General features: G+C 66.3%; 1 protein-coding gene across 1 annotated transcript; it reads left to right on the forward strand.

The window, feature by feature from the left end:
- Window positions 1-7,332: 7,332 nt before the first annotated feature.
- XPNPEP2 (X-prolyl aminopeptidase 2) lies at window positions 7,333-13,006 on the forward strand (the record flags this gene model as incomplete). Its single annotated transcript, XM_082289252.1, has 21 exons — window positions 7,333-7,378; window positions 8,143-8,216; window positions 8,305-8,415; window positions 8,502-8,565; window positions 8,712-8,816; window positions 8,955-9,041; window positions 9,142-9,288; window positions 9,403-9,504; window positions 9,612-9,693; window positions 10,070-10,265; window positions 10,397-10,486; window positions 10,588-10,697; window positions 10,784-10,861; window positions 10,949-11,020; window positions 11,125-11,185; window positions 11,332-11,401; window positions 11,515-11,619; window positions 11,994-12,053; window positions 12,231-12,307; window positions 12,434-12,532; window positions 12,806-13,006. The coding sequence occupies 21 exons, from the start codon at window positions 7,333-7,335 to the stop codon at window positions 13,004-13,006; spliced, it is 2,037 nt and encodes a 678-aa protein (XP_082145378.1).
- Between the last annotated feature and the right edge of the window lie 211 nt (window positions 13,007-13,217).

Raw genomic sequence — 13,217 nt, forward strand, 5'->3', positions numbered from 1 at the left:
GAGGCAGGGTGAGGGTGGCAGGGCCTTCCAGGGACCCTGGGTGGCGGTGGTGGCTCGGAGGGCCTGCGGCTGGCAGTCGGTGGCTCGCTGGCCGTGCAGGGTGGCAGTCGGTGGCTCGCAGGCCCCGCGGGTGGCAGTCGGTGGCTCGCTGGCCGTGCAGGGTGGCAGTCGGTGGCTCGCAGGCTGTGCAGGGTGGCAGTGGTGGCTCGCTGGCCGTGCAGGGTGGCAATGGTGGCTCGCAGGCTGTGCAGGGTGGCAGTGGTGGCTCGCTGGCCGTGCAGGGTGGCGGTCGGTGGCTCGCAGGCCCCGCGGGTGGCGGTGGTGGCTCGCAGGCCGTGCGGCGGGCGCGGTGGCCGCGTGGCGGGAGCGCTGGCACTGGGCCGGGGCGTGCATCCCGCCCGGTCCCGGCGGATGAGCTCATGGAGGCCAGCTGGGTCCCGGCGCTTCCCCAGGCCCCGCTCCCAGCCCAGCTGCAGCCCTTCCGCTCCTCCGCAGCCCCTTAACCCCCTCCCCGCCGGCACTGCCGACCCCTGCCCACAGCCCCGCGCCCGGGGCATCCCCCTGCAGACACTGCGGGGAGTGCAGGGCCCCGCATGGGCACCGCCTCCCTCAGGGCTCCCAGCCACGGCTGGGGGTGTCCTGTCCCGTGGGGTCCCCTCCCTTCGCAGGGCTCAGCCCCTCCTCCCCACCCGCAGGGTCCTACAGGGACCCTCAGTCCCTGAGCCTTGACCCTCCTGCCCCCCACACGGGCCCTGCTCACACCCAGCCCCGTGGGGTGGGGACACCAAGATGGGGATGCAAGGATGGGGACACGGAGGAGAGGAATGCCAGGGATACCCGGGACAGGGAGGGATAGCAGTGACTGAACACAAGGGACAGGGATGCCCGGGATGGAGGTGGCAGTACCCAGCACTCACAGCTGCCTGGGTGTACAGGGCTGTGGGGCAGCTGCCCAGGGCTGGTGGGGTCAGGGGGAAAGGGAGGATCCAGCAAACCACCCAGAGTGTCCAACAGCAGTGCAGTCATACGGAACTAGTGAGAGCTGTGACCAGGACTGCTGGTGCCCCAGCCCCTCTCCCCTTCTTGCCCAAGGGACCAGCATCCCTGTGCCCTTCCAGCATCCCCTCCTCCATCTCTCAGCCTCTCTGACCTGTGTTTTCCCACTCTCCTCGCCAATTCCACAGGCTCAGCACATGGCTTCACTCCTTGCTGAGCACCTTCTCTGCTAGCAGTGGGCTGGGGAAGGGGCTGCCAGCACCCCCAGTGCCTATAGACAGCCCCAGGAGGGAGCAGAGGGACCTGAGATCCCTCCCCACCAGCAGGAGAGCAACCCCTACCTGCCCTTCCAGAAATCAGCATTTACTGAGTTAACAATCATAACTCTTTATTATAAAGATATATTTACATGGAATAAATCTTTACAGACACAGGAGATGATCAGCAGGGCCCAGCTCAGAGCCAGGGCCCCTCCTTTGGTGTATGGCAGAGCTGGACAGAGCCCCCAGTGCCCCCCTGTTCCTGCTGTCCCACGGCGTGAAGCAGAGGGGCCCAGGGCCCCAGAGCATGTCCTGGGTGGGCACCCCACAGCACAGGGGTCCCCGGGAGGTGGGTCTGCCAGTGGGAAAGGGAGGGCAGCTCACCCAGGGTGTGGGATGAGCACCAGGGGAATAAATAGACCCAGGACAAGCTCTGTGCTCCCCCCTGGCGTGGGGGTGACAGACAGGGCTGGGGCAGGACCCCGAGGCAGCTCACGGACCCCTGAGGAGAAGCTGCTCCACCTGACAAAGTGCTTTGCGCAAAGCCCGCGGTCCCAGCGGGCCCGTGCCCAAGCCAGCCCCGTGCCCACGGGAACAGGGCATCGTGGCAACCCTGGCCCCTCTGCAGGCAACCCCCTTCCAGCCGGCCCTGGGAGGTGGCGAGGAGGGGCAGAACACACCCACAGTGCCAGACACGGCACCGGGGCCACCAGGAGCAATCGCCGGGAGAAGGTGGGGCCAGCCGAGGGCTTACAGGGGGTGCCCCGCGCCCAGGGCCGGAGGATGAGCAGAGCGGGCGAGGACGCAGCGCGAGCGATGGAAGCCGTGTCCATGGAAGGCTGGCGGCAGCCCTGCAACGAGAGCAAGCCCAAGTACGTATGAGTTCCCTCATGTACCGTCACACGTTTCCCTGCGTCCCCCACGCCCCACCGCACCTCACCTGGCTCAGAATGGCATGGGCCCCTTGTGGGAGAGCCGGGGCCGGGGCCGCCGGTACCTCCGCCAGCCGCCCTGCCGCTGCCCGGTCCCACGCCGTGCACCCCGCGGCCGCACCAGCCTTCGGGTGAGGCCATCCTGGGCATCCTTCCCGTCCGGCGCCTGCCCCAGTGGCCCTGAGGACACCAGGAACAGCGTTAGCCATGTGTCGCCACGCAGGACAGGGACAATAGTACCGTGGACTGCCTGGCCCCGGGCCGGCCGGTTTCCTGGATTGTCCCCAACAAGAGCCATCACTGCCAAGTGCTTCCTGTGCCGGGGCGGCCCGGCCACCTGTGCCACGCATGGCCACCTCGTGCGGCCACGGCCACCAGCCTCACCGCGGGGCACGGGGCTGTCCAGCCCCCGCCTTCGGCCACAGACGCCCCCTCCTCTGTGCCACCGAGACCCTCAGCCCTTCACCTTGAGCCGTTCCCCCACATCCCCGTGGTGCCTGGTGCTCCCAGCAGCGATCCCATTTCCCCGGGGCCCTGGAGCCCCTGGCCGGGATGCTCTGGTCCCTGAGCACTGGTCCTGCTCCCCTGGGTGCCTGGCGGAGATGCTCCACTGCCAGCACTGGTCCTGCTCCCCCGGGGCGTCTGTCTGGGATGCTTTGGTCCCAGCTCCTGTCCCAGCACCGCCAGCCCCACACCCCCGCGGGGCCGGTTTGCAGCCGGGGCCGGGGCCGAGCCCCGCGTGGGTCCCGCTGCGGGACCCGGCGATGCCCGGGGCTGTCACCGCGGCTCCGGACGTTCCCGCTGTGCACGGGTGACCGGGGAGTTTTAGGCTCCAAAGTAAGCGCTTTGTGTTTCCGCAGCCCAGCGGATCCCGGCGGTGCGGGCCGGGGTGCCGGTCCCCCCGCGCCCCCCAACCCGCGGCCACCCCGGCGCGGTCTCCACCGTCCCCTCTTCCCGCACTCCCTTCATCCCCCGCTGCCGGCCCGGGTCCCCGCGAGTGTTCCGCTCTCACCGGGGGCGGCCAGGACGAGCCCCAGCAGCAGCAGCAGCAGCAGCAGCGGGGCCAGGAGCCGGCGCGGCGCGGCCATGGCGGGGGGCGGCGGGGGGCGGCGGGGGCGGCCGCCGGGGGAGCCGCATTTGTAGGCGGTGAGAGCCCGGCCCGGCCCCGCCGCCGCCCGTCATCTGGCCCCGGGATGGGGGGAGGTGTCCGCCCTGCCCCGCCCCGCCGCTGGACACCTCCACGGGTTTCCCCCGATCCGTGTTTGCTGCCTGATCCCCTCCCGGCACATCCTCCGGGGGATTCCCCACCCACAGCCCCCTCATCGCGTCCCCAGTGCTCTGAGACCACCCCAGCTTGTCCGGGGACCCCCATCCAGCCCGAATCTGGGACCCGCTCCCAGCCTGGCCCCGGCCTCTGTGCCCAGTGCGGCCCTGGACCCCCTACTCAGACTGACTTTGGGACCCACGCATCCAGCCTGGTCCAGGACCCCCCACCCATGCTCGTGCTGGGCCCCCAGACCCTAACACTGCTGCCAGCTTGGCCTGGGACCCTGTGCAGCCTGGATCCATCCTGCTCCTGGGACACCCCTCCCAGCCCGACCCTCAGATTCTGGGACCCTCCACTGTCCTGCCCCCCCAGCCACAGTCCCCTCCAGCCCCCCAGCCAGGCAGTGTCCGCAGCCCCCACTCCAGAGGGGAGGAGGGAGAGAAAACGGGAATGACTTAGAGCCCAGGAGGAAGGGAGAGGTGGGAAAAACGGTTAAGGTCAGGGGTTTTTTCTCATTACCCTGCTCTGATTTGATTGGTGATAAATATATAAAAGGGGAGATTTAGATCAGATATTAGGAAGAAATTCTTGGCTGTGAGGGTGGTGAGGCCCTGGCACAGGGTGCCCAGAGCAGCTGTGGCTGCCCCATCCCTGGCAGTGTCCAAGGCCAGGCTGGACACTGGGGCTTGGAGCAGCCTGGGACAGTGGGAGGTGTCCCTGCCCATGGCAGGGGGTTGGAACAAGACGGTCTTTAAGGTCCCTTCCAACCCAAACCATTCCATTATTCCATGATTTTATGAAATTCAATTAATTTCCCCAAACTGAGTCTGTTTTAACTGTGCCCGTACCTGGTCACATCCTGGTCCCTATCTCCGTCTTTTCCTTGTATTTTCCCTCCGTGTCCAGTTGAGGAGGGAGTGATCCAGTAGTTTTGGGGACACCTGGCAGCTGGCCAGGGTGAGCCCCCCACAAGGTGGGTGACATCAACCCTCAAGAAGGTGGGTGACAAGTACACTGCACCCTGGGACAGCCCCTGCCAGCGGGGTGAGGGCGGCTGGTCCTGACAAGGTGTGGGGGCAAAGAGGGGTGTGGTGGGGGGGGGCTGTATGGGGGTGTGGGTATATGGGGGGCTGTAGGAGGGGCTGTAGGGGGGTCGGGGTGTATGGGGGCACTGTAGGAAGGGCTGGGGACTGTATTTGGGTTGGGAAGGTTGTAGAGGGAGCTACGGAGAGGTGTGGGGATGTAAGGAGGGGCTGTACCAGGTGTGTGGTCACCATGTCACGGCCGCACACGTGTCTGTGGTACCCCGGGAGGGGCACATCCCCTGAACCTGTTCCAGCCCTGTTGGCTGTGGCCCCTCATCCCAGCCAGGTTCTCCTGCAGCCCCCGCTTCTGGCGCAATGTGGGGTCAGCGCTTCCCTCCAGCGCTGTGCACCCCCAAAGTGGGGGTGCTCCTTCAGGGGGGCCAGGAGCTGCAGCCTCACCCCTGCAGCCCGGCTGCCGAGCTCTGTGGTGCACCCCCGGGCAGGCATCCCCAGGCACACCCTGCCTGCCGGGGCACCTCAGGGATGCTGGCAGCATCCCGGTGCCACCACCGCCTTCCGCATTCCTGCGCCCGCACGCCCTCCCCGCGTCCTGTTTGCCGGGCGCGTCACCCCGGCCTGAGTCACCCCGCGGCCTCTGCAGGTGACGGAAGGCCAACAATAGCCCACAAAGGGAGGATGTCCCCCCAAAGCCTTCCTCCGGCTCGTCTTCGAGGAAACCTCCCGCGGGAGGGACGGGCCCCACCGGACGCACGGCGGACAAGGAGCTTCGTCCTGTTGACGCTGGCTCGGAGCGACACGCGGCCCCGGGGGTCCCCAGGGACGGCCCGCGCCACCCCCGCGCTGGGCGAGGAGGAGGAGGATGCCGTTGAGGATGATGGCACCGGGCTGGCACTGGGTGTGATGGCGTTGCAGGGTGGAGCTCAGTGGTGAGAATAAGGGGGGGTGGGGACCCCCTCGCCGTGCGGACCCCCTGGAAGTGGGGTGCAGCCGTGGGGTGAGGGGCGCAGCCCCCGCCCCTGGCAGGAACCAGGCAGGGAGGATGAAGCATCATTAACGCGTGTCACTAATGAACAGGGTGGCAGCAAAGTGCTGCCTGACTGTCCCCACGCACCGCATCGCATCGTTGGGAAACAATCGCTGCAGCTTTGGTGTCCCCCTCCCACCTGTCCCTGTCCTGCCCCTTATGGGGACCCCCCTCTGCCCCTTCCTGGGTTCCTCTCACAGAGGGGACACCAGCGGGCGACGGGGACACAGGCAGCCTGAGAGCATTCGTGACATGAGCGTTCCAGGGCTCAGCCGGAGGGACCGGGTGGCGAGGGGACCACCCGGCCCTGCTGCTGCCGGAGCTGCAGGGTGCTTAGGGACAGGACACGGGACAGTGGGACACGGGACAGGGTCTGTGCGGCTCCGGCGCCGTCCTGGTGCCACCTCGTGGTGAGCAGGGTCCCAGTGCCACAGCTGGACAGCCGGAGCGGTGCCACGGCGGGGGGAAAGGTGACACTGCCGGACAGGCGGGCACGGACACACCGGACAGTGTGGGGACGCAGCCGGACAGGCACTGTCCAACAGGCCGTGAAGTGCCACTGGGAAGAGGCAGCAGCAGCTCGGAGGGTTCGTGGTCCCCACACAGACCCAGCTTTGTCCAGCCTCGAGGCTGAGCCTGTGAGAGCTGGGGTGCAGGGACCCCAGGCCCAGGAAGTGGGGCCACATCCCAAAGATCTTCATGGGCTGTGATGAGCAATGATCCTGTAGGGAGTGCTCTGCGAAGACTGGGTGGGGATGTGAGGCTGTGGGGACAAACTTCTTGGCCCGACCCATTGCAACAGATCAAGGTGGGGTGGTTTTAAATTAAAGAGGGTTGGTGTGGATTAGATACAGGGAGGAAGTTCTTCCCTGTGAGGGTGGGCAGGCCCTGGCACAGGTTGATCGGAGAAGCTGTGGCTGCCCCATCCCTGGAAGTGTCCAAGGACAGGCTGGAAGGGGCTTGGAGCGACCTGGGATAGTGGAAGGTGTCCCTGCCCATGTCAGGGGGTCAAAACTAGAGGATCTCTAATGTCCTTTCCAGACCAAACCATGACCTGTCCTGGGTGGGAACGTGCATTCATCCCTGAAGATCTGTGTCCATGCCCGGGATGGACACCTCCAGTGCCTGTGGCATCAGGTCTGCCCCTCTCCCAGCCCTTCCCTCCACAACCAGAGTCATTAAAGCCGCTGGAAGAACCTGTGCCATCAGTGACGGGCCTCGGGGTCAAGGCTCCTTATGATGAAGATAGTGAGGTTTTAGCAAGGCAGATGCACGGAGGTGCGGAGCTGCTGCGCCTGGCAGGACAAAGGGCGCATCCCAGCAGGATCCTCCCGTGGAGCACAGGGGCTGCTGGTCCCAGGCACTGGACAGGGGCTGGTGCCCACCTGCACGGCTCCATGTCCTGTGGAGGAGGAGGGATGGCCTGGGGGCCTGACTGGCTTGGGGGGCATCTGGCCCTCACCCCAGAGATCCCATGTCAGCTCTCCACAGCTCCGGAACACAGGGGTTCCCCAGGGAGCAAAGCCTTTCCCTGACTTCTCCCTGGCCACCAGGCAGTGCCAGGCTTAGCTGGCACGCTCCCACCTCTGCTCCTGCAGGATCTTTGGACTTTGTGCTGATTTTGCTGTTTGCTTTTATTTAGCAGTGGAATTCACTTTCCAAAGGGACAGCAAACTCTGCTCCCCACACCCTGTATCTGCTGGGGCCTCGTCCCTCCCATCCCGCATCCCTCTGCCCCTGGGGCAAAGGCTCAGGAGGAGGGACCTGTCACCCACAGTGTCCCCTTGGTGCCTCGGCCAGGGCAGCCATGTGCCCCCCTCTCTGGATCGCAGCCTGGGCGCTCCTGCTTCACGGTATGGCCGGCGGTGGGCTGGGCACTGGGGTGGGACGGCACATCTGCGACCTCCAGGAACCACATACGGAGAGCGTGGGATGTCCCAGCCACAACTCTGGGGGAAGCAGGGGTGGGTCCACCCCGGGGTAGGAGCCAGCCTGTGTCATGGGGCTCACCCTGCCCAGCTGCCCCAGGGATGGGCCCGGGGCAGGTGACAGGTCAGGAGCAGACCTCCAGGGCGCAGAGACAAGGTACCCAAGGCCTCTCATGCTGGGTATGACCCCATCCTGCATTATCCCATGGACCCAAGCCATGTGCCCTTGGCCAAGGTGAGAAGCCAGGTGCCAGCTGGTGATGGAGAGCCCAGGGAGTGGTGGTGGGACCCTGTGCCAAGCAACCCTGGGAAGAGACCGGGTCTGGCTGGACACAGCCCCACCATCAGCCAGCTCCTTCCACGGCCCCAGCGCTGGGATGCTCCGGGCAGGCTCCTGGCAGCCCCTCTGTGCTCCGTGCTGGGCACCAGCTGCTCCCTGTGATGATCCCAGTGTGCCATAGGCACCGGCAGATTTAATTCCTCTTGAACCAGGGGATGACGTTGGTTTTCACCCACTGTTCCTGGGGCTAAAAACACTGAGTTTTGTAAAAAGCCCCAAAGCTGGGCTGGCTGGCATTTGGGGCTGGGGACGAGGGTCACAGCTGCCTGGGGCGGTTCCGGGCTGGAGCAAAGGGCCAGCAGGCCCCCAGGCTGCAGCCTGAGGCTCCCGGGTGTCGCCGTGCCCACAGGCTGTGCTGCAGGGCGGGTGCCACAGGCTCCTTCCACCAGGAATGACATCCGGGACTGCTCCGTGGACCCACCGGTGAGCCCCGCCCTGCTCCCCCTCCCTGTTCCTGAGACCCCCGGCATGGGGTCCCCCCCAGTCCCAGCACGTCTCCCTGTGTCACCAGTACCTGCCACCGACGGCCACCAACACGACGGCGCGTCTGGCCGCGCTGCGGGGCACCATGCGGACCCACGGCGCCCTCGCCTACATCGTGCCCTCCACGGATGCCCACATGGTAAGGCAGGAGTCCCCCCGCGCCCCCGGGGAGCCGCTCCCCGCCGGCGCCCACAGCCACCGCTCACGGCTCCATCCCGGCTCCAGAGCGAGTACATCTCCGAGCGGGACGCGCGGCTGGGCTGGCTCACCGGTTTCACCGGCTCTGCAGGTGAGGGCATCCCCCAAACCCTGCTGCTCCTCATTCCCGGGGACCCATGCACATGGCATGGTCCCACTCCCTGAGAACCTCTGGGGGTCCCTGCCAGCTGCAGGGAGAGAGAGAGAGGTGAGCCTGAGCCCCCGCTCCTGTCCCAGGCACTGCTGTGGTGACGCAGGACAAGGCTGCCCTGTGGACTGACAGCCGCTACTGGACCCAGGCAGAGCGGGAGCTGGACTGCAACTGGGAGCTGCAGAGGACAAGTCAGTGGGGGCAGGACGGGGGCTGCTGAGTCTCCCCGCTCCCAGGAGCCCCCCAACCCCTGCCACAGCCTCCTCTGGGCTCAGCGCAGGCTGGGACGCAGCACAAACTCGTGGTGCCACCCCAGCTCTCCCCTGCAGCCTCGATCGTGTCCATCGGGATGTGGATCCTGAAGGCCGTTCCTGCGGGGGGGAATGTCAGCTTGGACCCCTTCCTCTTCTCCATCGGTAGGGCTGGCTGACACTGGGGGTCACCCTGTCCACGGGAGGGCAGCCCCTGGGTGCAGATTTACCAGGACCCCCAACCTGCGGGCTGCTCACCCCCCAGACACCTGGAACAGCTACAGCCGGGCTCTACACGGCTCCGGCCGGACCCTAATCCCCCTCGAGACCAACCTTGTGGATCAGGCATGGGGTGACCAAAGACCCCTTCCCTCCTCCACCGAGATCTACAGCCTCCCAGCAGAGTTCACAGGTCTGACCCCAGATCCCACAGGTCTGATCTCCCACAGCTGCTGGGTGGGCGCTCACTCACAGCCTGGGGCTGCGGTGGTCCCTGCACTGAGCTGACCGCTTGCCCGACTCCCAGGGAGCAGCTGGCAGGAGAAGGTGGCCGGGATCCGGCAGCGGATGGAGCAGCACGTGCGACGCCCCACAGCCGTGCTGCTGTCGGGGCTGGAGGAGACGGCCTGTAAGTACCCAGATGCCGTGGTGGTGCCATGGCAGGTGCTGTGGGCTCGAACCCTGGGGCTGGGAGGGCAGTGGCAGTCACAGGCATGGAGGTCTCGTTCCTGGCAGGGCTCTTCAACCTCCGTGGAGATGACATCCCCTACAACCCCGTCTTCTACTCCTACACCCTCCTGACCAACACGACCATAAGGTGGGCAGCATGTCCCTGTGGGCACGGGGCATGGAAAGGGCTCACCACCCACCCCCCTTCCACCCTTCCTTTCCTGAGCCAGCCCCCATGGGGTTCTCCTCTCAGCCCCGTTGCCCCCAGCCCCAGAGCCACCACATCCTGCCATGCCCAGCCCCACCGACTGTCCCTCTGAGACACACATCTTTCCCAATCCATCCCCCGGCTCCCAGACCAGGGCACGGCACACTCCCTTTCCTCACAGCCTGAGTTCCTCCCATTCCCAGCCCAGCATTCCCTCTGAGCCCCCCAGGTCCCTCCTCTCTGCCGGGCTTGGGGGGAACCAAAGGCAGCAGGTGACCACCACATCTCTGCCTGCCCCGTCCCGCTCCCTCCCCAGCCTGTTCGTGGAGGGCTCCCGGCTCTCGGTGGCGGCGCGGGAGTCCCTGAGCTCGGGCTGCCCGGGGCCGCTCTGCGTGGAGCTGCAGGAGTACGGGCAGGTGAGCGCCCACCTGCGCCGCTACACCCAGGGCAACGTCACCGTGTGGCTGGGCACCGAGTACACCACCTACGGCCTCTACGGCATCATCCCCCAGGTGGGCACCGAGCCCGGCCATGGGGCACGTGGCTCCTGCAGGCGCGGGGAGAGCCCCATGTCACCGCGTTGTGGCCGCCCCTGGGGCCTGAGGGGACAGGCAGCTGTGCCACCTCCTGCCTGCCCTCGCAGGAGAAGCTGCTGGAGGAGAACTACTCACCTGTCATGATGGCCAAGGCTGTGAAAAATGCCCGTGAGCAGGAGATGCTGCGAGCTGCCCACGTAAGGGCTGTCCCCCTCCCCACAGTCCCCTGCAGACTGGGGGCAGACCGGAGGAAGCAGGGTGCTGATGCCCCCTCCCCGGTGCCCCCGGGCACCCCCAGGTCCGGGACGCGGTGGCCGTCATCCAGTACCTGCTGTGGCTGGAGAAGACAGTCCCGCAGGGGCAGGTGGACGAGTTTTTGGGGGCTCAGCACATCAATGCACTTCGCTGGTCAGTGCTGCCCCCCAGGCCTGCCTTGCCCAGCAAAGGGCAGCCGGGGACCCCCAGCACCTCCCTGCCCCCCTGCTGCCTTCCAGGGCCCAGGAGCACAGCCGCGGGCCCAGCTTCCAGACCATCTCGGCCAGCGGGCTCAACGCGGCGCTGGCCCACTACAGGTATGGCTGGGGCAGTGGTGGGCAGTGGGCAGGGGGCAGTGGGCAATGGGCAGCTGGGAGAGGGCTCTGACCCCCCTCCCCTCGCAGCCCCTCCAATGGCAGCAGCCGGACGCTGTCTGTGGGCGAGATGTACCTCTTCGACACCGGAGGGCAATATCTGTGCGTAGCTTTGACCAGAGACCCCCCCCAACAGCCCCACATCCAGGGGCCCCCAAAGCCAGCGCTGGGGCTGCATCAGCCCCGTTCATGACCCCCCTTTGCAGGGACGGGACAACCGACATCACTCGGACAGTGCACTGGGGTGAGCCCACCCCGCTGCAGAAGGTACCAGCCTCTCCCATGTCAGCCAACATCCCCCTGCACTGCCCAGCACTCCCTGTGGCACTCAGCACCACAGTCCTGGCCAGGGCTGGATGTGCAGGGGTGAGTGTCTGGGTACCACTCTGCTCACCCCCTACCCTGCCCCACAGGAAGCCTACACCCGTGTGCTGATGGGCAACATTGACCTCTCCCGCCTCGTCTTCCCGTCACACACAGCAGGTGGGTGCCAAACCCAGCACTGGCCCTGCACAGAACCCCTGGCACAGGGAGCAGGAGGGCACTGGGGGGCCTCATAAACTCCGTGGCCCCTATCCCACCTCTTCATTCCCCAGGGAGAACAGTGGAGTCCTTCGCCCGCCGGGCGCTCTGGGACGTTGGACTCAACTACGGCCACGGGACTGGCCATGGCATCGGCAACTTCCTCTCAGTCCACGAGTGTAGGTGCCACCAGCACTGGTGCTGGGCATGTGGGCTGAGCTACAGGGACAGGGATGAGGACAGGAGCTTGCTGGGGGCTTCTCATCACCCAGCAGAGCCTCTCCAAGGGGCAGGGAAATCCCTACTTGCAGCATGTTGTGGTTTTTGCCAGGGTGGACCCATGATCCTTGCCAGGGTGACTACGTGGTCCTTGCTGGGACGATCCTATGATCCCTGCAGAGGTGGTCCCAAGGTCCTTACTGGGATGATCCTATCAGTGGTCCTTGTCAGGATGGCCCCACAGTCCTTGCCTTGGTGGCTCTGTGGTCCTTGCTGGGGTGTCCCTGCAGCACATGCCGTCCCCAGAGCTCTAACCCACCCCATGTCCCTGCAGGGCCCGTGGGCTTCCAGTCCAACAACGTGCCGCTGGAGGCCGGCATGTTCACCTCCATCGGTACGTCCCGGCACCCCAGCGGCACCCCGGCTCTCTGGGACAACCCTGGGCACAGAGCCCAACCAGGGATGGGGTGTCAGCTCTCAGCCCCACTCAGGGGCCAGATCCAGCCCTGCTGGGGTGGGCTGGGGGAGCCTCTGGGGTTGGGGGCTCACGAGGCATCTTCCCGGCCCTCAGAGCCTGGCTATTACCGGGATGGAGAGTTTGGGATCCGCATTGAGGATGTCGTCCTTGTGGTGGAGGCACAGACTGAGGTAGGGCGATGGGGATGGGGTGACAGGGGGGACAGGGGTGGCACAGCGTGGGGGCCTGCATCGAGTCAGGGGTGAGGGCAACTCTCAGGGGGTTGGGGACACCCCAATGACGCCGCTCTATGGCAGCACCAGAGCGGGGAGACGCCTTTTCTGACCTTCGAGATGGTGTCCCTGGTGCCCTATGACCGCAACCTCATCGACCTCAGACTCCTGTCCCCAGAGCAGGTACGGGGGTGTGCTTGGGGTGGGGAGCAGAGCAGGGATGCGAGGTCAGCACAGGGGGCTGGGGGGTGGATGCAGCAAAAAACGAGAACCATGCCATGAGGCTGGAGTGGGTAAATGAGGACAGAGCAGGGATGGATGTGTGGATGAAGAGGGACAATGAGCTCTGCAGGTGGGGCCAGTGGTCGGGCTGTGGGGCAGCTGGACGGGGAGGGCCACAGGGGGGGGCAGCATCCAGGCCGCCCCCCCGCAGCTCCCCGTGGTGCCTGGGTGCAGATCCGGTTCCTGAACTCCTACTACGAGAGGATCCGGGCGCACGTGGGCCCGGAGCTGCGGCGGCAGCGGCTGGAGGAGGAGTACGAGTGGCTGCAGAAGAGCACCCAGCCCTTCCCGGTGAACGGCGCCGGCACCGCCGCCGCGGGAACGCTGGTCCTCGCCTCGCTGCTCTCGGTGCTGCTCGGCGGGCTGGGGGCCTGAGCCCGCACCGATGGCCCCTCCACCCCCTCCCAGCACGGCCGGGTCTTCCCCCGTGCTCACTTCCTCGTTTTGTTGGATGCTATTTGCTCGTTTGTGATTAAACATGAGCAAGGCGGGCCCTGCTGTGCCCGATGTGCTGCGCGCTGCCTCGACGACCGGTGTAGGGCTGCAGTCCGGCCCCCAACTCCCTCCCGTGACCCGGCTTGTGCCC

The sequence above is a fragment of the Coloeus monedula genome (genome assembly GCF_965178545.1).
Source record: "Coloeus monedula genome assembly, chromosome: 12".
Taxonomy (NCBI): domain Eukaryota; kingdom Metazoa; phylum Chordata; class Aves; order Passeriformes; family Corvidae; genus Coloeus; species Coloeus monedula.